Source organism: Danio rerio, chromosome 1 (genome assembly GCF_049306965.1).
Source record: "Danio rerio strain Tuebingen ecotype United States chromosome 1, GRCz12tu, whole genome shotgun sequence".
NCBI lineage: Eukaryota > Metazoa > Chordata > Actinopteri > Cypriniformes > Danionidae > Danio > Danio rerio.
The window spans coordinates 9,986,599-10,002,702 of record NC_133176.1 but is presented as its reverse complement, the minus strand read 5'-3'; the positions used below and the strand labels follow the sequence as shown (position 1 = coordinate 10,002,702).

At 36.2% G+C, this 16,104-nt stretch overlaps 1 protein-coding gene across 2 annotated transcripts; it reads left to right on the top strand.

Moving 5' to 3' along the window:
• Positions 1 to 3,979: 3,979 nt before the first annotated feature.
• Positions 3,980 to 15,316, top strand: ptcd1 (pentatricopeptide repeat domain 1). Of its 2 annotated transcripts, XM_021471105.3 has the most exons (8): positions 3,980 to 4,543; positions 6,358 to 6,498; positions 6,610 to 6,828; positions 8,467 to 8,568; positions 10,121 to 10,831; positions 11,169 to 11,285; positions 13,471 to 13,653; positions 15,015 to 15,316. In XM_021471105.3, exons 1-8 carry the CDS (start codon positions 4,088 to 4,090, stop codon positions 15,177 to 15,179), a joined length of 2,094 nt encoding a protein of 697 aa, XP_021326780.2. In that variant the 5' UTR covers positions 3,980 to 4,087; the 3' UTR covers positions 15,180 to 15,316. The 2 variants fall into 2 exon arrangements, with proteins under 2 accessions (XP_021326780.2, XP_021331617.1); XM_021475942.2 differs by lacking the exon at positions 8,467 to 8,568.
• Positions 15,317 to 16,104: the final 788 nt, after the last annotated feature.

The following is a 16,104-nucleotide window of genomic DNA, read 5'->3' as shown; positions in this document are numbered from 1 at the left end:
TTGCTATGCGGTTGCTAGGGTGTTCTGAGTGGTTGCTAGGCGGTTGCTAAGGTGTCCTAAGTGGTTGCTAGGTGGTTGCTAAGGTGTTGCTAGGTGGTTGCTAGGGTATTCTAAGTGGTTGCTAAGGCGTTGCTAGGTGGTTGCTAAGGTGTCCTAAGTGGTTGCTAGGTGGTTGCTAAGGTGCTTCTAGGTGGTTGCTAGGGTATTCTGAGTGGTTGCTAAGGCGTTGCTAGGCGGTTGCTAGGGTGTCCTGAGTGGTCGCTAGGCCCTTACTAAGGCGTTACTAGGCGGTTGCTAGGTGGTTGCTAGGCGGTTGCTAGGGTAATTTTGGTGGTTGCTAGGCAGTTGCTAGGGTACCCTGGGTGGTTACTAGGCAAGCCTCACATACATGCCTGATGAAATATTTATACTTAGTAAGCATTTATAGCAAGTTACAGTACTTGGCTAGTCAATATTAGCTTGTAGCTAGTCAGCGCTAGCATGTGTAGCATATAGGAAGTTCCGTTTGCTAGCATGAGTCAAACTAGCCAATCCCCAAGTCTCTACGATGTTCTGATGCCGAGATATAGCTGTTGATGAATGGTTGCTAGGGTACTCTGTTTTGTTGCTATGGGCGAGGTTACAGAGTGAACTTGAATGTGGTTGGCTGTCCAAGTGAAATGAGCCAACCCCCAAGCCAATAGGACACTGCTAAGCAAAGATATGCATGTAGGCCAGTTATAATGGAAGTCTATGGGACCAGTTTGGGGGCGTGGCTTGTGAGCTTCATTATCATATTGAGATGCTGATTGGTTGTCTGAGTCAGATGAGCCATCCCCCAAGCCAATAGGACACTGCTAAGCAAAGATATGCATGTAGGCCAGTTATAATGGCAGTCTATGGGACCAGTTTGGGGGCGTGGCTTGTGAGCTTCATTATCATACTGAGATGCTGATTGGTTGTCTGAGTCAGATGAGCCATCCCCCAAGTCAAAAGGACACTGCTAAGCAAAGATATGCATGTAGGCCAGTTATAATGGCAGTCTATGGGACCAGTTTGGGGGCGTGGCTTGTGAGCTTCATTATCATATTGAGATGCTCATTGGTTGTCTGAGTCAGATGAGCCCACCCCCATGTCTCTATGACACTCCTATGTAATGTTATAGATGTGTGACCTTTATAATGGAAGTCAATGGGATCTGCAATGGGACATCCCACCCCATGTTAAGTCAATGGGGCACTTATTAAGGGTCTTTAAGTGGTTTGGGGGGGCGTGGCCTGTGAGCTTCAAAATCATAATGAGATGCTGATTGGTTGCCCTAGTCAAATAAGCCAACCCCCAAGTCTGTATGACAGTGCTGTACTTTGATTGACATATGACATTTATAATGGGAGTCAATGTAATGAATGGGAGTCAATGGGCAATGTAAAGTCAATGGGAACCCTTTTGGGACGTCCTACCACCCCAGGGGTACAACCTATACCCCCTTTCAGGGTATGTTCTCACTTAGGCTGCAACCCCCTACAGATGTTGTGAATCCCATATTTCTGTGAAATTCACACTCGGCGCTGTGATTCGTCAAAGTTCGGCTCCATGTAAAGTCAATGGAGACTTTGGGACGTCCTAGCTCCCCAGGGGTACAACATTTACCGCCTTTCGGGGTGTGGTTTGAAGCCTCCTATAACCCTTTCGAGATGTCGCGAATCCCATGTCTCTACGATATTCACTGTTGGCGCTACGGCGATTTCCGGGAATAGTATCTACGAGTGTCTAGAAAATGAATGGGAGTCAATGGGCCAATGTAAGTCAATGGGAGCACTTTGGGACGTCCTAGAGCCCCAGGGGTGCAACTTAAACCCCCTTGCGGGTTATGTTCTCACTTAGGCTGCAACCCCCTACAGATGATGTGAATCCCATATTTCTATGAATTTCACACTTGGTGCTATAATCTGTCAAAGTTTGGCGTAATGTTAAGTCAATGCGTTTTGGGGGGTGGTTTTGGGGCCCCTGCGGGGCCCCAAAACCACCCACCCCTTACAAAAGTCATAGCACACCATTCCCGATAAAGCCGCACGATTTGAGCCCACTTTCAAGGGTCTGGGACGAAAGCTGCGGGACTAGTTACGCGCCGAAAAAGTGTACGGAAGAAGAAGAAGAAGAAGAAGAAGAAGACAGAATAATAAACCACAATAGTAAGAATGGACTTTGCCTAAGGCAAACCCCATTAATAAACCACAATAGTAAGAATGGACTTTGCCTAAGGCAAACCCCATTAATAATATAGTTACTTGCAGATAATGTGATATACTATATTATTCATTCATTCATTCATTCATTCATTTTCTATTCGGCTTAGTCCCTTTATTAATCAGGGGTCGCCACAGTGGAATGAACTGCCAACTTATCTAGCATATGTTTAACGCAACAATGTCCTTCTATCTGCAACCCATTACTGGGAAACACCATACACTCTCATTAACATACACACTATGGCCAATTTTCATTCATTCTTTTCGGCTTAGTCCCTTTATTAATCTGGGGTCGCCACAGCGGAATGAACCACCAACTCATCCAGTATATGTTTTACAAAGCCGATACCCATCCAACCGCAACCCATCTCTGGAAAACATCCATACACACTTGTTCACTCTCATACACTACAGACAATTTAACCTTCTCAATGCACTTATACCGCATGTCTTTGGACTTGTGGGGAAAACCGGAGCATCCAGATGAAACCAGCAACCTTCTTGCTGTGAGACTATTGTGCTATCCACTGCGCCACCATGATGCCCCTATATATTATATTATATTATATTATATTATATTATATTATATTATATTATATTATATTATATTATATTATATTATATTATATTATATTATATTATATTATATTATATACCATTTTATTATATTATACTATATTATATTATATTATATTATATTATATTATATTATATACCATTTTATTATATTATATTATATTATATTATATTTTATATTATATTATATTACTACATACCCTTCTATAAAATCTCTCCTTTTGATAATAATAATAATAGTAATAATGATAAAACTCTATTATTTATACTATTATTTATCCCCCACAATTCAAAGACATGCAGCACAGGTGAATTGGGTAAGCTAAAAATTGTCCGTATTGTATGTGTGTGAATGAGAGTGTATGGGTCTTTCCCAGTGATGGGTTGCAGCTGTACGGGCAAATATTTGCTGGATATGTTGGCAGTTCATTCTGCTGTTGTGACCCCTGATTAATAAAAGGACTAAGCCGAAAAGAAAATGAATGAATGAATTATATGTATACAGAAAAAAAAAACATTTATACTTTACATTTTAAGTAAAATCTCAAAGCGCTATAAAAACCCATAATGAGTTAAAGTTAAAATCAGCTTCCAGCTAAGATTCAGTAAAAACTAGTCATGTAATATTGTCAATCTGACATTGTGGTAATTCAACATTTCCTTATTGAAATATTCTTGTAAATTAATTACTGCCTATAAATGTTTTGTGTCATGATAAATGCATTTTGCAATAAATTATTTCATAATCAAATGTTTTACTTGTAGGCTATATGAATTTTGGTTTAACATTTTTTATACAATAAGTTATTGTATTAAATAATAAATAAATATAATAAAATAATTGTAAACAATATAATAAATAACATCGCGTATAAAAGCAAATTCGTTCATGCATAACACGCAAGAATGAAAAAACTCATTTGTCAGTCAAGTGAAACGTCATTTCAACACCAGATGGCAGCTGCTGTCTTGACAAATCCTACCCAAGTCATACTAATCGATCCCTCTCATCTTTTTTTATTTATTTTGTTTGGTAAATAATACCGTTGCTTCGTTAGACCAAACATTTAGAAAAAAATATGTTTTATTAAATATTTTAACAGCAAATTACAATAAATACGCTAAATATTACGCTCGACGGCTATCTATTAGTAATGTCTTGATAAGCTTTCTTCACAGGGAACATGGCGACTTCCAATGGCAACATCATGTGAGAAATCCTGGCGGCTGTTTATGTTTTGAATGGATTTCAAATGGAGTAGCTAGGTTTTAGTTCACAAATAATGTCCAAAATGTTGCGTTCAGCATTTCAGAGGGGGGTTTTGACACGGAACAGCGGTGTTAATGTTTTAAAGTGCGCTGCTTCATTTTCAAGCCTGCGGAGATCAGCTTTCTGTCCTTCAGAAAGAGTCCAGCAAAAGAACCTGAGATTCTTCAGCGAGTCAGCCACTTTAAGAGCTCCGAAATGGACCGAGAGCAGCAGCTCCATTTCAAACGCATTTGATCACGTGCCTGAGGAAAACAAAGGAGATTCATTTGGCGATTATTCTAGAAAATTTTCCTCCAAACGAATTTTCCGTAAAGCATCAGCAGAGCAGCGGGATCTGAAATACAGAAACCCCGAAGAGGAGGATGATGAGGATCAGAAGCCAGTGGAAAAGTTCAAGTCCAGAACGGGTCGCAGAAACACACCATACTGGTACTTCCTCCAGTGCAAAAGGCTCATCAAAGAGGATAAAGTATGCTCCAAACAATATGTGATTTTAATATCAGTTATCTCTGTTGTGGCTTGATGTAAAGTTGGTTTTATATTCTCACATTCGGACTTCTTAATAATATAATTTCAGAAAAGTGTTTTTTGCAAACTCCAAATAAAGAAATAATTTTAGCAGTCAATGACTATCAAAGTAAATTGTTCACAGTCAATTACTGCTAATGTATTGAAGTAAAGTGGGTTTTGTATTCACACATTCAGACTTTCTCCTTAATTAAAATTATTCTATGCTAAATTCAAAATAGTAAAACCATAAGCAGCCATCAACTACCAAAGTACAAGTTCACAGTAAATAAATGGTGCTAATGTTGTTTTGAAGCCATTTTTACATCTGATTTCATACCGATATTCAAAGTATCATGGTAAACACTATAGGGAGCCTGTCACAAGTTGTCATTGAACGAATGTGCGAATATAAAACCAACTTTACCTTAATTGCTAATGTTGTTTTGAAGTCATAGCCTGCTTTATCAGAAGAATCTTTATTGTCATTAAGATGCAACGAAATTTGTGTTTGCCCCTCCTTACTCTGTGCAATTCCTAATTGTCTAAAACAACCACAATATTTGCAAAAAGAGATTATATCAAAAGTAAAAAGACAACAACAATGGTAATGATAGTGATAACTGTGCATAGAAAGTGACAAGTGCATTTTTAGAAGCTAAAGTTCACACACACACACGCACACACACACAATATGCGATTTCAGATAATTCAAAGTACAATAAAGGTGCCAAGTTGTCACTGTTCAAAAATGAGCGAATGTGCGAAAATAAAACCAACATTACATCATTCTTTTGTGGCTGTATTATGGTGGAGTATCAGCAGTTGTATTTATTGTGGAAAAACAACTGAATGTGCATTGTAGTGTACTTCAAATCTCAAAAGTATATTAATAATGTACTTGCATTTAATGTGATTTCACCAAATCAATGACCTCTAAAGTATACCAATGTTTTGCGGCTTAAAAGTGCCATTTGTTGTAATATCATTTTAAACTTGTAAATATTTTTGAGACATGGAAAAAAAAACACTGTTTTATTAATCTTATTTATTGATGGAGTAGTTCACCCAAAAATTGTCACATCATTCACTTGTGCCAAACATGTTTGAGTTATTGATGAACACAAAAGAACCATTGAGTTCCATATTATTATTGGTTATCAGTTTCCAACATTCTTTAAAATATCTTCTCTGTGTTTAGCAGATTAAAGAAACTAATAAAGATTAAGAACTACTTGATGAGGAGTAAATAGTGAGCACACTTTAATTTTTGGTTGAATCTTTAGTTATGTACACTTTTTATGATGTGCTAAACCTAGTAAAGCACGTGATTATAAATGTACTGTGTATTTGGGGTTAGAATTAAAGTGAATATGTTTTTTTAATTTATGAAAGGACTCGTTTAGTTAAGTTATGCTTTATTAAAAAAATTAATTTGTTATATTTTTAGGGGATTTTATGATGGCGTTTTTAAAAATATATACATTTCTAGCATTGCCCTGAATCTTGAATGCATTGGGGCTCATACTTAAATTTAGTCTCAATTGTTTTTAGCCTTTTTTTCTTTTCAAACTTGGCTGACTATGAATAATGTAGAAAACAAAGTGAAAAGTAAAATCAAAAGTTATAGAAGTTGAAAAATGCTTTTTTAAAGAAGGTTTTTAAGTTTGAGGTTGAAATCTGATGAATTACCTTGCAGTAAAAACATGGGGTTGAGTGCAGCACCAAATGTATTCCCTTCAAATAAACAATACACCCTTTCTGTTTTCCCTCTAGCTGGCTGAGGCATTAGTTATGTTTGAGGCTGAAATGCTCAAAGGTGAGCGGTTGCAGCCTGAGGAATTCAATTACACCGTTCTCATCGGTGGATGTGGACGCGTGGGATACCTAAAGAAAGCCTTCCAGCTGTACAATAATGTAAGATAGCAGTGCACACTTCACATTATGATGATCCTTGATGTGCATATTCCATTCAACTGAACACTTTATCTGTAATTAACCTTATTTGTATGATAAATTATGGCTCAGATGAAGAAGCGAAGCATAGAGCCGTCAGATGCGACATACACCGCCCTGTTCAACGCTTGTGCCGAGTCACCATGGAAACAGTCAGGGCTGGAACAGGCACTGAAGCTCAAACAGGAGCTCCTCAAGAAGAACATCGCTCTCTCTGCCATCACCCAGCATGCTTTGCTCAAAACAGTCGCTCTTGCTGGAGATCTGCAGTCATGCTTTCAGCTTCTGCGAGTAAGAACTGATTTCAACTGTATTTCAATATGCAGGGTTCTCACGGGTCAGGGGATTTCTGCAATATAATGGAAATTTAAATGGTTTATTCCAAACATTGATAATCAGGGGGATTTTTTTTCATGGGATATCAGAGATTTTGGTTTGTCGCTTTAAATTTTAGTTTATATTTATCAAAGTGTATTTTGTATGCCGTGCAGTTTACGCTTGTTAGGTTTGGGCTTTTTTTTTTTTAGCTTTTATCAGCTAGGAATGTCAAAACGAACGCTAACATGTCCGGATATTGTAAATTTTAAGGTATTTGGCTTCAGCTTTTTTTTTGACTGAAGACTGGGTGTTGAAGTGACAACAGAAAAGCTAAATGTAAAGTTTGTAAAACTACTATTGAGCTTACAAATATGGGAGAGCGAGCATGTCACAGCTAAGGCAAGGCAAGGCAAGGCAAGTTTATTTATATAGCACATTTCATACACAGTGGCAATTCAAAGTGCTTTACATAAACAGGAATAAAAAAGACAAGTTTAGGAAAATAAAATGCAGACAATAAAAATTATTAAAAACAGATAAAAACAAATTAAAATGAGTTAAAATAGGTTATAAAAGAATGAAAAAGAAAACGAAAAACATAATAGTGCGATCTGTCGGACGCAGCACAGTGCCCATTCAGTAAAGGCACAGCTAAACAGATGTGTTTTCAGTCTTGATTTGAATGTGCCTAATGTTGGAGCACATCTGATCATTTCTGGAAGCTGATTCCAGCAGCAAGGGGCGTAGTGGCTGAAGGCAGATTCACCCTGCTTAGACTGAACTCTTGGAACTTCTAGTTTATATGATCCTAAAGATCTGAGTGATCTGTTAGGTTTGTATTCAGTGAGCATATCTGTAATGTATTGAGGTCCTTGGCCATTTAGTGATTTATAGACCAGTAATAATACTTTAAAATCTATTCTGAATGTAACTGGCAGCCAGTGTAGAGACCTGAGGACAGGTGTGATGTGCTCTGATTTCCTGCTTCTGGTCAGAATTCTGGCTGCAGCATTCTGGATGAGCTGCAAGTGTCTGACTGTCTTTTTGGGAAGGCCAGTGAGGAGGCCATTACAGTAATCCACCCTGCTGCTGATAAAGGCATGAACAAGTTTCTCTAAATCTTCACTAGAAACAAAGCATCTGATTCTTGCTATGTTTTTGAGATGATAGTATGCTGATTTACTGACTGCTTTGACATGACTGTTGAAACTCAGATCTGACTCCAGCGTCAGATCTACACAAAAAGCAAGTACTACCTCAGATTAGTTTTTTCTAAATCTGAGGTAAATAATTATCCAGTGTTGTTCTTATAGTGGGTATTAAAACCATTTAAATGTTATGTTATTATTGTAACATTATTATTATTATTATTACAAACTCAATAGTGGGCTTGTTTTTTAATTCAAAATATGTCATGGACACTCAGCCTTTTAGTCAGTGAAAATTAAAGAAAAGGAAATTGAGTGGGAACCATGAATATGCCATTGATTTATACAGTTATTATATTGATATAATAATGTATATTATTATATATACAGTGATATTATTATATAATAATGTATATAATATATACAGTGACATTATTTGCTTTGTGTGTTAATACATGTATAGGAGATGCTTCAGAATGGCCAACCAATCACACAAGAGACATTTCAGTATCTGCTGATCAGCTGTGTGAATGACAAGCAGCATGGGTTCAGACTGGCTTTACAGGTACATACACACACCTACTGACTAGAAACAACAGCTAATTGTGGGCATTTATTGATAGTCTTGTAATTGTTCTTGTCGGCTGGCAGCTAGCTCTCTGCAACTCTCATGGTCACCAACCGAAGCTAAGCAGCGATTTGGGAGACTATTTGGAAAGCTTGGTTGCTGTTGGAAGTGGTGTTAGTGAGACTAGCAGGGGCGCTCAACCTACAGTCTGTGTGGGTCCTAACACCCCTAGTATATTGATGGGCACTCTATATTGCTCAGTGAGCACCGTCTGTAAACTGAGGTCCTGACTCTCTGTGGTCGGTAATAATCCCAGAATGTCCTTTGAAAAAGAGTAAGGGTTTAACCCCGGCATTCTGGCCAAATTTGCCCACTGGCCTCGGTCCATCATATTCTCCTAACCATCCCCATATAAAAATTGGCTAATTTGGCTTCATCATACTGTCTCCTTTCCATCAATCAGCTGGTGTGTGGTGTGTGGTCTGCCATAGTATGGCTGCCGTCATGTCATTCAGGTGGATGAGAATATTCCTCCTAAAAATGTGTAAAGCACTTTGAGTGTCCAGAAAAGCGATATATTATTGTCGTTGTTGTTGTTTTAACTGTGCAACCTGACATTTTCTATTATTTTACTCATTTTACAAAAGAAAAAAACAAATTACTAAATGTGTGATCATTACAGTTTATGATACTATAATTCTCAATATAAAAGCAAGTAGTTAAATAATATCACATGATATAGAAATTATATATACAAGTAGTACATAATTAATGTATATAAATAATATCACACAAGGTAAAGTGCCATTTTGTCAGAAATCTATGATTTTTAATCGTAAATTTGATATTAATTTTGTAAAACAGTTCTTAAACAAGAACTTAATATTGAGGGAGAAAAATAAAAAAGGTCAGGAGAGGTTTTTCTTCAATGTAAAAAATCTTGCGATGCAATGCAAGAGTTAAATTCAGGTGTGCACACGTTTCATTTCCTGACTTCAACTTATACAGGCAGCCGAAATTAACAGGTGGACTTTAGTGAAATTCAACACTTGTCAATCATTGTCCAGTCCTTCATTGGCCGCACCCATACATACGTCTTCTTTTTGTATGAATTCTCTGCACAACATTAAACACCCAAACCTTTTTCAACTGCACATATTCTGTGCTCACAGGAAGATTCATTGCAGAGTTAATTTTGGACAATCAGCTTCATCTACTTCTGCAAAAATGCTTTATTAATATGCAGAGCAAAACACCTCAATGGAAGAAGTTCAGTTAATATTTCATCTTACACAATGCAAATACAATTGTTTATGAACAAAAATAATAAACGATGCATTCCTTTTTCTCAACACAGGCCATTAAGAGGATTCTAACTACTGTTAATAATATTATTTATACAAATGTCTGATTAAAACATCTACAAACAAATGCATTCATTCATTTCCCTAGCACAGTTCATCAGTTCAGAGAGATCAGTGGATCTGTACATACAGTTTTAGCAAAAAATCCTCTTAAAGTCTTTTAATTATTGTCGTTAATTTTATAGGTGTGGCACCAGATGCTTAATATTGGAATAAAACCAGATGCTCAAAATTACAACATACTCCTGCGGGCTGCACGGGATTGTGGGATAGGTGATCCCAATCTGGCTTCTGCAATATTACTGAAGAGACCAGAAGATGAGGCAAACCCAAAAATCACAAGTGGAAGAAAAAGCCGCAGAGCAAAAGTCAAAGCGGAGACGTCGTGTCAGCACTTAGATATCGATGCATTTGAGAACGAGTTATTTGTAGATACACAAACACAGAGACTTGGACTAACCAAAGAGAGTGAGTTGAAGGAAAAAGATCAAAGTATAAAAGACGCATCTCAAGATGAGACTCAAATGCTGCCTGTATCATCAAGCGGCTCTCTGACCTGTCAATCAGAATTATCAGCACACAGCTCCAGTTTGCCAAACCTCTTGGAGCCCAGAACTTGCCACTCAAGTGTGGTCGCCTTGGGGTCTGTGAATAGTGCTTCCGATAGACTTGCTCTCATTGGAAATCTTGAAGGCTTTTTGGAGAAAATGGCCAAAGATGGACAGAAGCCCAACATTAAAACCATCACACTGTTGGCTGATGTCATGGAAGCTGGCAGCCAATCAGTGCAGAGTTTGATTGATGTGGCCAAAAGGAGTCACGTCAAGCTGGATGTGCCGTTCTTTAACACTGTGATCAAAAGGGTGGCCAAGGCTGGAGACTTGGATGGCGCTAAGGTTAGAAATACATTATAAAGATACAGTTATGGTGCTGTTAAATAATATAATCATGTTTTCCTGTTGCCTAACATAGATATAACCACCTGTCTAGGCATGGGCTGGTATAAGATTCTGACGGTATGATAACCTTGGATAAAAATATCACGTATTACGGTATTGCGATCATTGTTAAAATGTTATACAAACACTCAAAAAAAATTACCTTCTTAAAACATGCAGAAAAAGCAAAGCAAAGCACAAACTGATAATAGGTGTTCCTTTAATGCAATGTCTGTTGGTTTTGATAAAAGCGTCTGCCAAATGCATAAATGTTTACTGCTTGCTCTTTCTTCAGGCTGTAAAAGCTCTTATGGTTGACAGAGGTCTGGTCGCGAACGCTCAGACGTTCTGTAGTATTGCTTTGGCCTGCCGAAGAGAGGAAGATGCAATGCAACTCTTTACAGATATGGAGGTATGCAAACCCGTTTCATCTTTTAATTTATACTTGTCACTGGCATAGCTGAATAATAAGAGTTCAGTTCATAAAGATGACATACCATGAGCCTCAAACACTATTGTTTCCTCGTTCTAATGTAAATCCTGTGAGTGTAAAATCATAGGCCAATTGGGACAAAGCACTGACAATCTCTGACGATCCACACAGGATCATTAGTGTATGCCCCTGGCAGCGTCCGTTTGGCCAGAATGTTTCTTAGACTACAAAAATGATATTTTCCCCCTAATTTTTTTAAATAATTTTTTAGAGGTTTTTCACCTTTATTATGATTAAACAGTAGCGATTTTCAGACAGGAAAGCATTGGGAGCAAAGAAAGGGGAAGGATCGGCAAAGGACCTCGAGACGGGAATCGAACTCGGGTCGCCATGAGCACGTCGATGCTAATATTTTGGCACACAATACCATTAGGCTACTTGTGCCAACTTTTACCTTAATTTTTAAGTTAATCCAAGCTTGTATAATACTAACTATATATGTGGGACTCTTATTTTGAAAACGAGATGACCGTTATAGAACTCTCAGGTAATATACGCAGACATATAGGATCTCATCTTATTATAGCTCGTCATCAGAATGCAAAATTTGGGAAAGATGGTGTTGCAAATATTTGAGAACTCTTTATTTAATTCTTTATTAAGACCTGTTGGTTTTTCTCAATGTGCGTATTATACATTGACGATCGAGGGGGTCAACTTTTTTTGCTATTAGTAATACATGCTTCGGTGAATCAAATTAATGAATGCATTAAAATTACATCTAATTTATTAATAAAATGTATACAGTTTCAGTGTTTTGAGGGATATATAGTGACTATTTTAGAGGTTACTGTAGGTCAAACTATACAAATTATGTCTAATTTTTCTTATTTTAGGCTAAATGCAGATATACACACCTAATTTACAAGAAACAGGTTTTGTGAATACTTCAGATGTCTGTCAGTGCTCTAAAACTGCCAGTTTCAGACTGTTGAATGAAAACTTTCCTAGCATTGATTGGAACATTAGGTATTCACAATGCTATAAACCATTACAGGGCATCAAATGTCTATACAATATACTATACATTTTTAATTATTAATATTTAAGATATAGATCAGAGAGCAGAGAAAGCTATCTCTTGTTAAGAGCATCCCCATGCATCTTGTTATGGTGTCTTTTCAAGGGGGATCAAGAGTTAATTAGGGGTGTCAATCCCCCTAAACCCCCCTGTAATTCGCACCTTGGTTGTTCTGCAGTCAAACAGCATCTTCAAGAAGTCTAAGTATAACAAGTCTTGTCTATTATATGTTTTAAGAAAATGGCTAAACAAAGCATGCAAATGAAGTACTGGAGTCAGAAATATGAACCGCATTTCCCAGCCCTAATCTCATCAGCATAATAGTTCCCGTTCACATGCATACGTGTTAATTCAATCAACCAATTGAGACATCGCCCCTTAGTCAGGAAGTGCATAGTTAGACAATAGTTAAATGTCTTCAACACTTGGCCTGCTATAGTGTTTGAATGAAATGAGATTTATCAAAACCCAAAGGATATATCACTGTTAATTTGAATGTAGATTATATACATTTATGTCAACAATGGATTATAAATTTATTCAGCATCCATGACCTGTTTAACTGTATGTTTTCTTAGTTTAACATGTGTATTGTGAAATGTTTTATAGTGAGGCAACAAACACACGTAGACTGCTGAATTTAAGTGTTTAATGCACGCTAATGCACCATGTCATATTACTCAGCTCATGTGATTTCTTTTTTATTTAATTTTTTTTGTTATTGAAAGGCCAAAATAAGCTAAACTCTGAAGGTTGACCATTCCAAATATGGTCAAAACTGAACTTTTCGTTCTAGGGGTCATTTATATATATATATATATATATATATATATATATATATATATATATATATATATATATATATATATATATATATATATATATATATATATATTTATATATATATATATATTTTATATATATATATATATATATATATATATATATATATATATATATATATATATAGTGTGTAGAGAATTTGTGCTCCTACTTAAGCCACTTAAGCCAATTTAACATATTGATTGAATTATATGGCTCGTTTTAATGTGTTTAAAGATTACAATTTTCAATTTTTTGCAGGCTTGTGGAATTGTACCGAATGCTCATATATACAGTGCTCTGATCAGCCAAGGACTGAAGCGTTTGGACTACGCGTATCTGCATGAACTTCTCAAACACATGCACAAAATGCAGGTGCCGCCCAATGAGGTCATCATCAGACAGCTGGAGTTTGCATCTCAATATCCTCCATCATATGACAAGGTTAGAGACTCATATAACTTAGAGATACATTAAACCAGTGGTTCTCGAACTCTTTTTACCAATTACCACCTCAGAAAAAAATTTGTCTCTCTAAGTACCACCATAATGACCAGTATTAAAGTATAGTAGCGTAAAAGACCTAATTAGGCAACTACAGCTCTGCACAGTTCAAAAACTAGGAAGATAATTATTCAGATAATTTAATATTGTCAGCCACTTTAAACATTATAAATAGTTTAAACATTAACACTGCACTGTGCTTACAAGTAAACAAAAAAATGTTTTAATTAAATGTGCTTCTAAAAGTTAATTAAAAAGGGTACTGTTCTTAAAAAGTAAAAAGAAACTGCTGTACTTCAATCTAAAGCATTATCATATAGTAGCCTATTCACCAAAACCTGGAAATGTTTCCTAGACCTCATAAATATAGGCTATGTCATCATATGTAAAAATCTTTTTGATAAATATTTTAAATAGATATTGCCTATATATATATGACTTAATTGTATATTTTTGAAATCTAAACATTAAATTGTATTTTAAATATATGATTTAGATTTACATATTTAAATAAGAAATTAGATCTGCTTACTGCGCCTTACAGTAGGCTTTGTGTGTCAGAAAAGCAAGTCATTAAACCATACCATTGGGATATAAAAATACGGGATACGTCCCCAACAACCGCTACAAATATGGGGAGGAGATTGGCTTCAAATTAGAGAGAATACATAACAAACATTAGAAAATGTAAAATAAAATAAAAGGTTTAGCCTATTAAAATCAATTTACTGATCACATCAGTGTTATCATATGCGTCAAAGGGTTAAAATTGTGTTCATTTTTTACTTTAATTATTCATCAACTTCTCCGCATACCACTAGAAGGAAGCCTTGTTTACCACTTGTGGTACACATACCACAGTTTGAGAACCACTGCATTAAACAACTTGGTGTGTGTGAAATATAATTCAGGTTAGTTACTTAAATTTATAAGTTGGTTAACTTCTAAGATGAATGGTTTTTTGCATTTTAATTTGATTTCTAAAGTTTTATGTGACACTAGATACTGAAATAATTACAGCATTGGCATCTTATTAAATTACAGTGTTACTGGTTTTATTACCAGTATTAATGGTAATATTATCATTTTTCAACATTTGTTGTGTATTAGTGTATTTTTAGCAAATAAATGCTAAATGATAAAAATAAAATGATTAAAATAAATGATTTTATATGTAATCTTTATATTACATAATATTTTGCAGTGAATGTTTTTTTTTTTTACATGTTATTGACCTGTCACCAGGCTTTTTCTTGTTCTTTTATGGATTAATTATGCTTGGTTTCTCTTCTTTACTGTAGTTAAAATCACAAAACGTATACCTGGACAGGATTGATGGCTTTCGTGGGTTTTACAAGGAATGGCTGGAGTTCATGCCTGGCCAGGAAACCCCGCACCCCTGGGCCAAGTATCAGTCACCGAAACCAGAGTCAAATCAAGATGGAGTAAAACAAGTTTCAGAATAAATCTTGACTCAATTGAGCTTGAAGTTATACATGTAAAGGTTGCCTGACCTTAATTGTGAATGTATCTAAGGCTGATTTTGAATATGTCTGATAATAATTGTACATTTGTTTTGTATATATTAAACATTTGTATTTAATATTAGGCTATATTGTTTTATTTGTAAGACAAAAATACAAAAGTGGGGACGCAGTGGCACAGTATGTAGTGCTGTCCCCTCACAGCAAGAAGGTTGCTGGTTCGAGCCTCGGCTGGGTCAGTTGGCATTTCTGTGTGGAGTTTCCATGTTTTCCCTGCATTTGCTTGGGTTTCCTCCGGGTGCTCCGGTTTCCCCCACAGTCCAAAAGACATGCGGTAGATGAATAAACTAAATTGGCCATAGTGTATGAGTGTGTATGGGTGTTTCCAAGTACTTGGTTGCAGCTGGAAGGGCATCCACTGTGTAAAACATATGTTGGATAAGTTGGCGGTTCATTCCGCTGTGGCAACCCCTGATGAATAAAGGGACTAAGCTGATGGAAAATGAATGAATAAGATAATATTCATGAGTTTTTGATGTAACTTATTGTGATTTTTTTTATATTGAATTTTCTTTCAAATTCAAGATTTGTTTTGCATAAAATATAAATACCATATTCGAGGAAGCAATATTTGCTGTATATAACCATGATTTTCAATCACAGAAATTGTAAAAAATTAAAGGAAATCATTGAAATCAAACGTTAATTACTCGAACCCATGCCTAATAGAAGAGCGGAGGGTACAAAGTAACACAGGGTAAAATGTAACGCAGAGTTTTAAGGTATTCGCTCAGGGTTAACCATGACATGCTTCAGTAGTTTTCACCACAGTGTGTTGGCAGACGTTTTCCTGCCAATTGTTGAAAAAGTTTGGCAAAATTTGGATGAGAAACCATTTTCGTTGCAT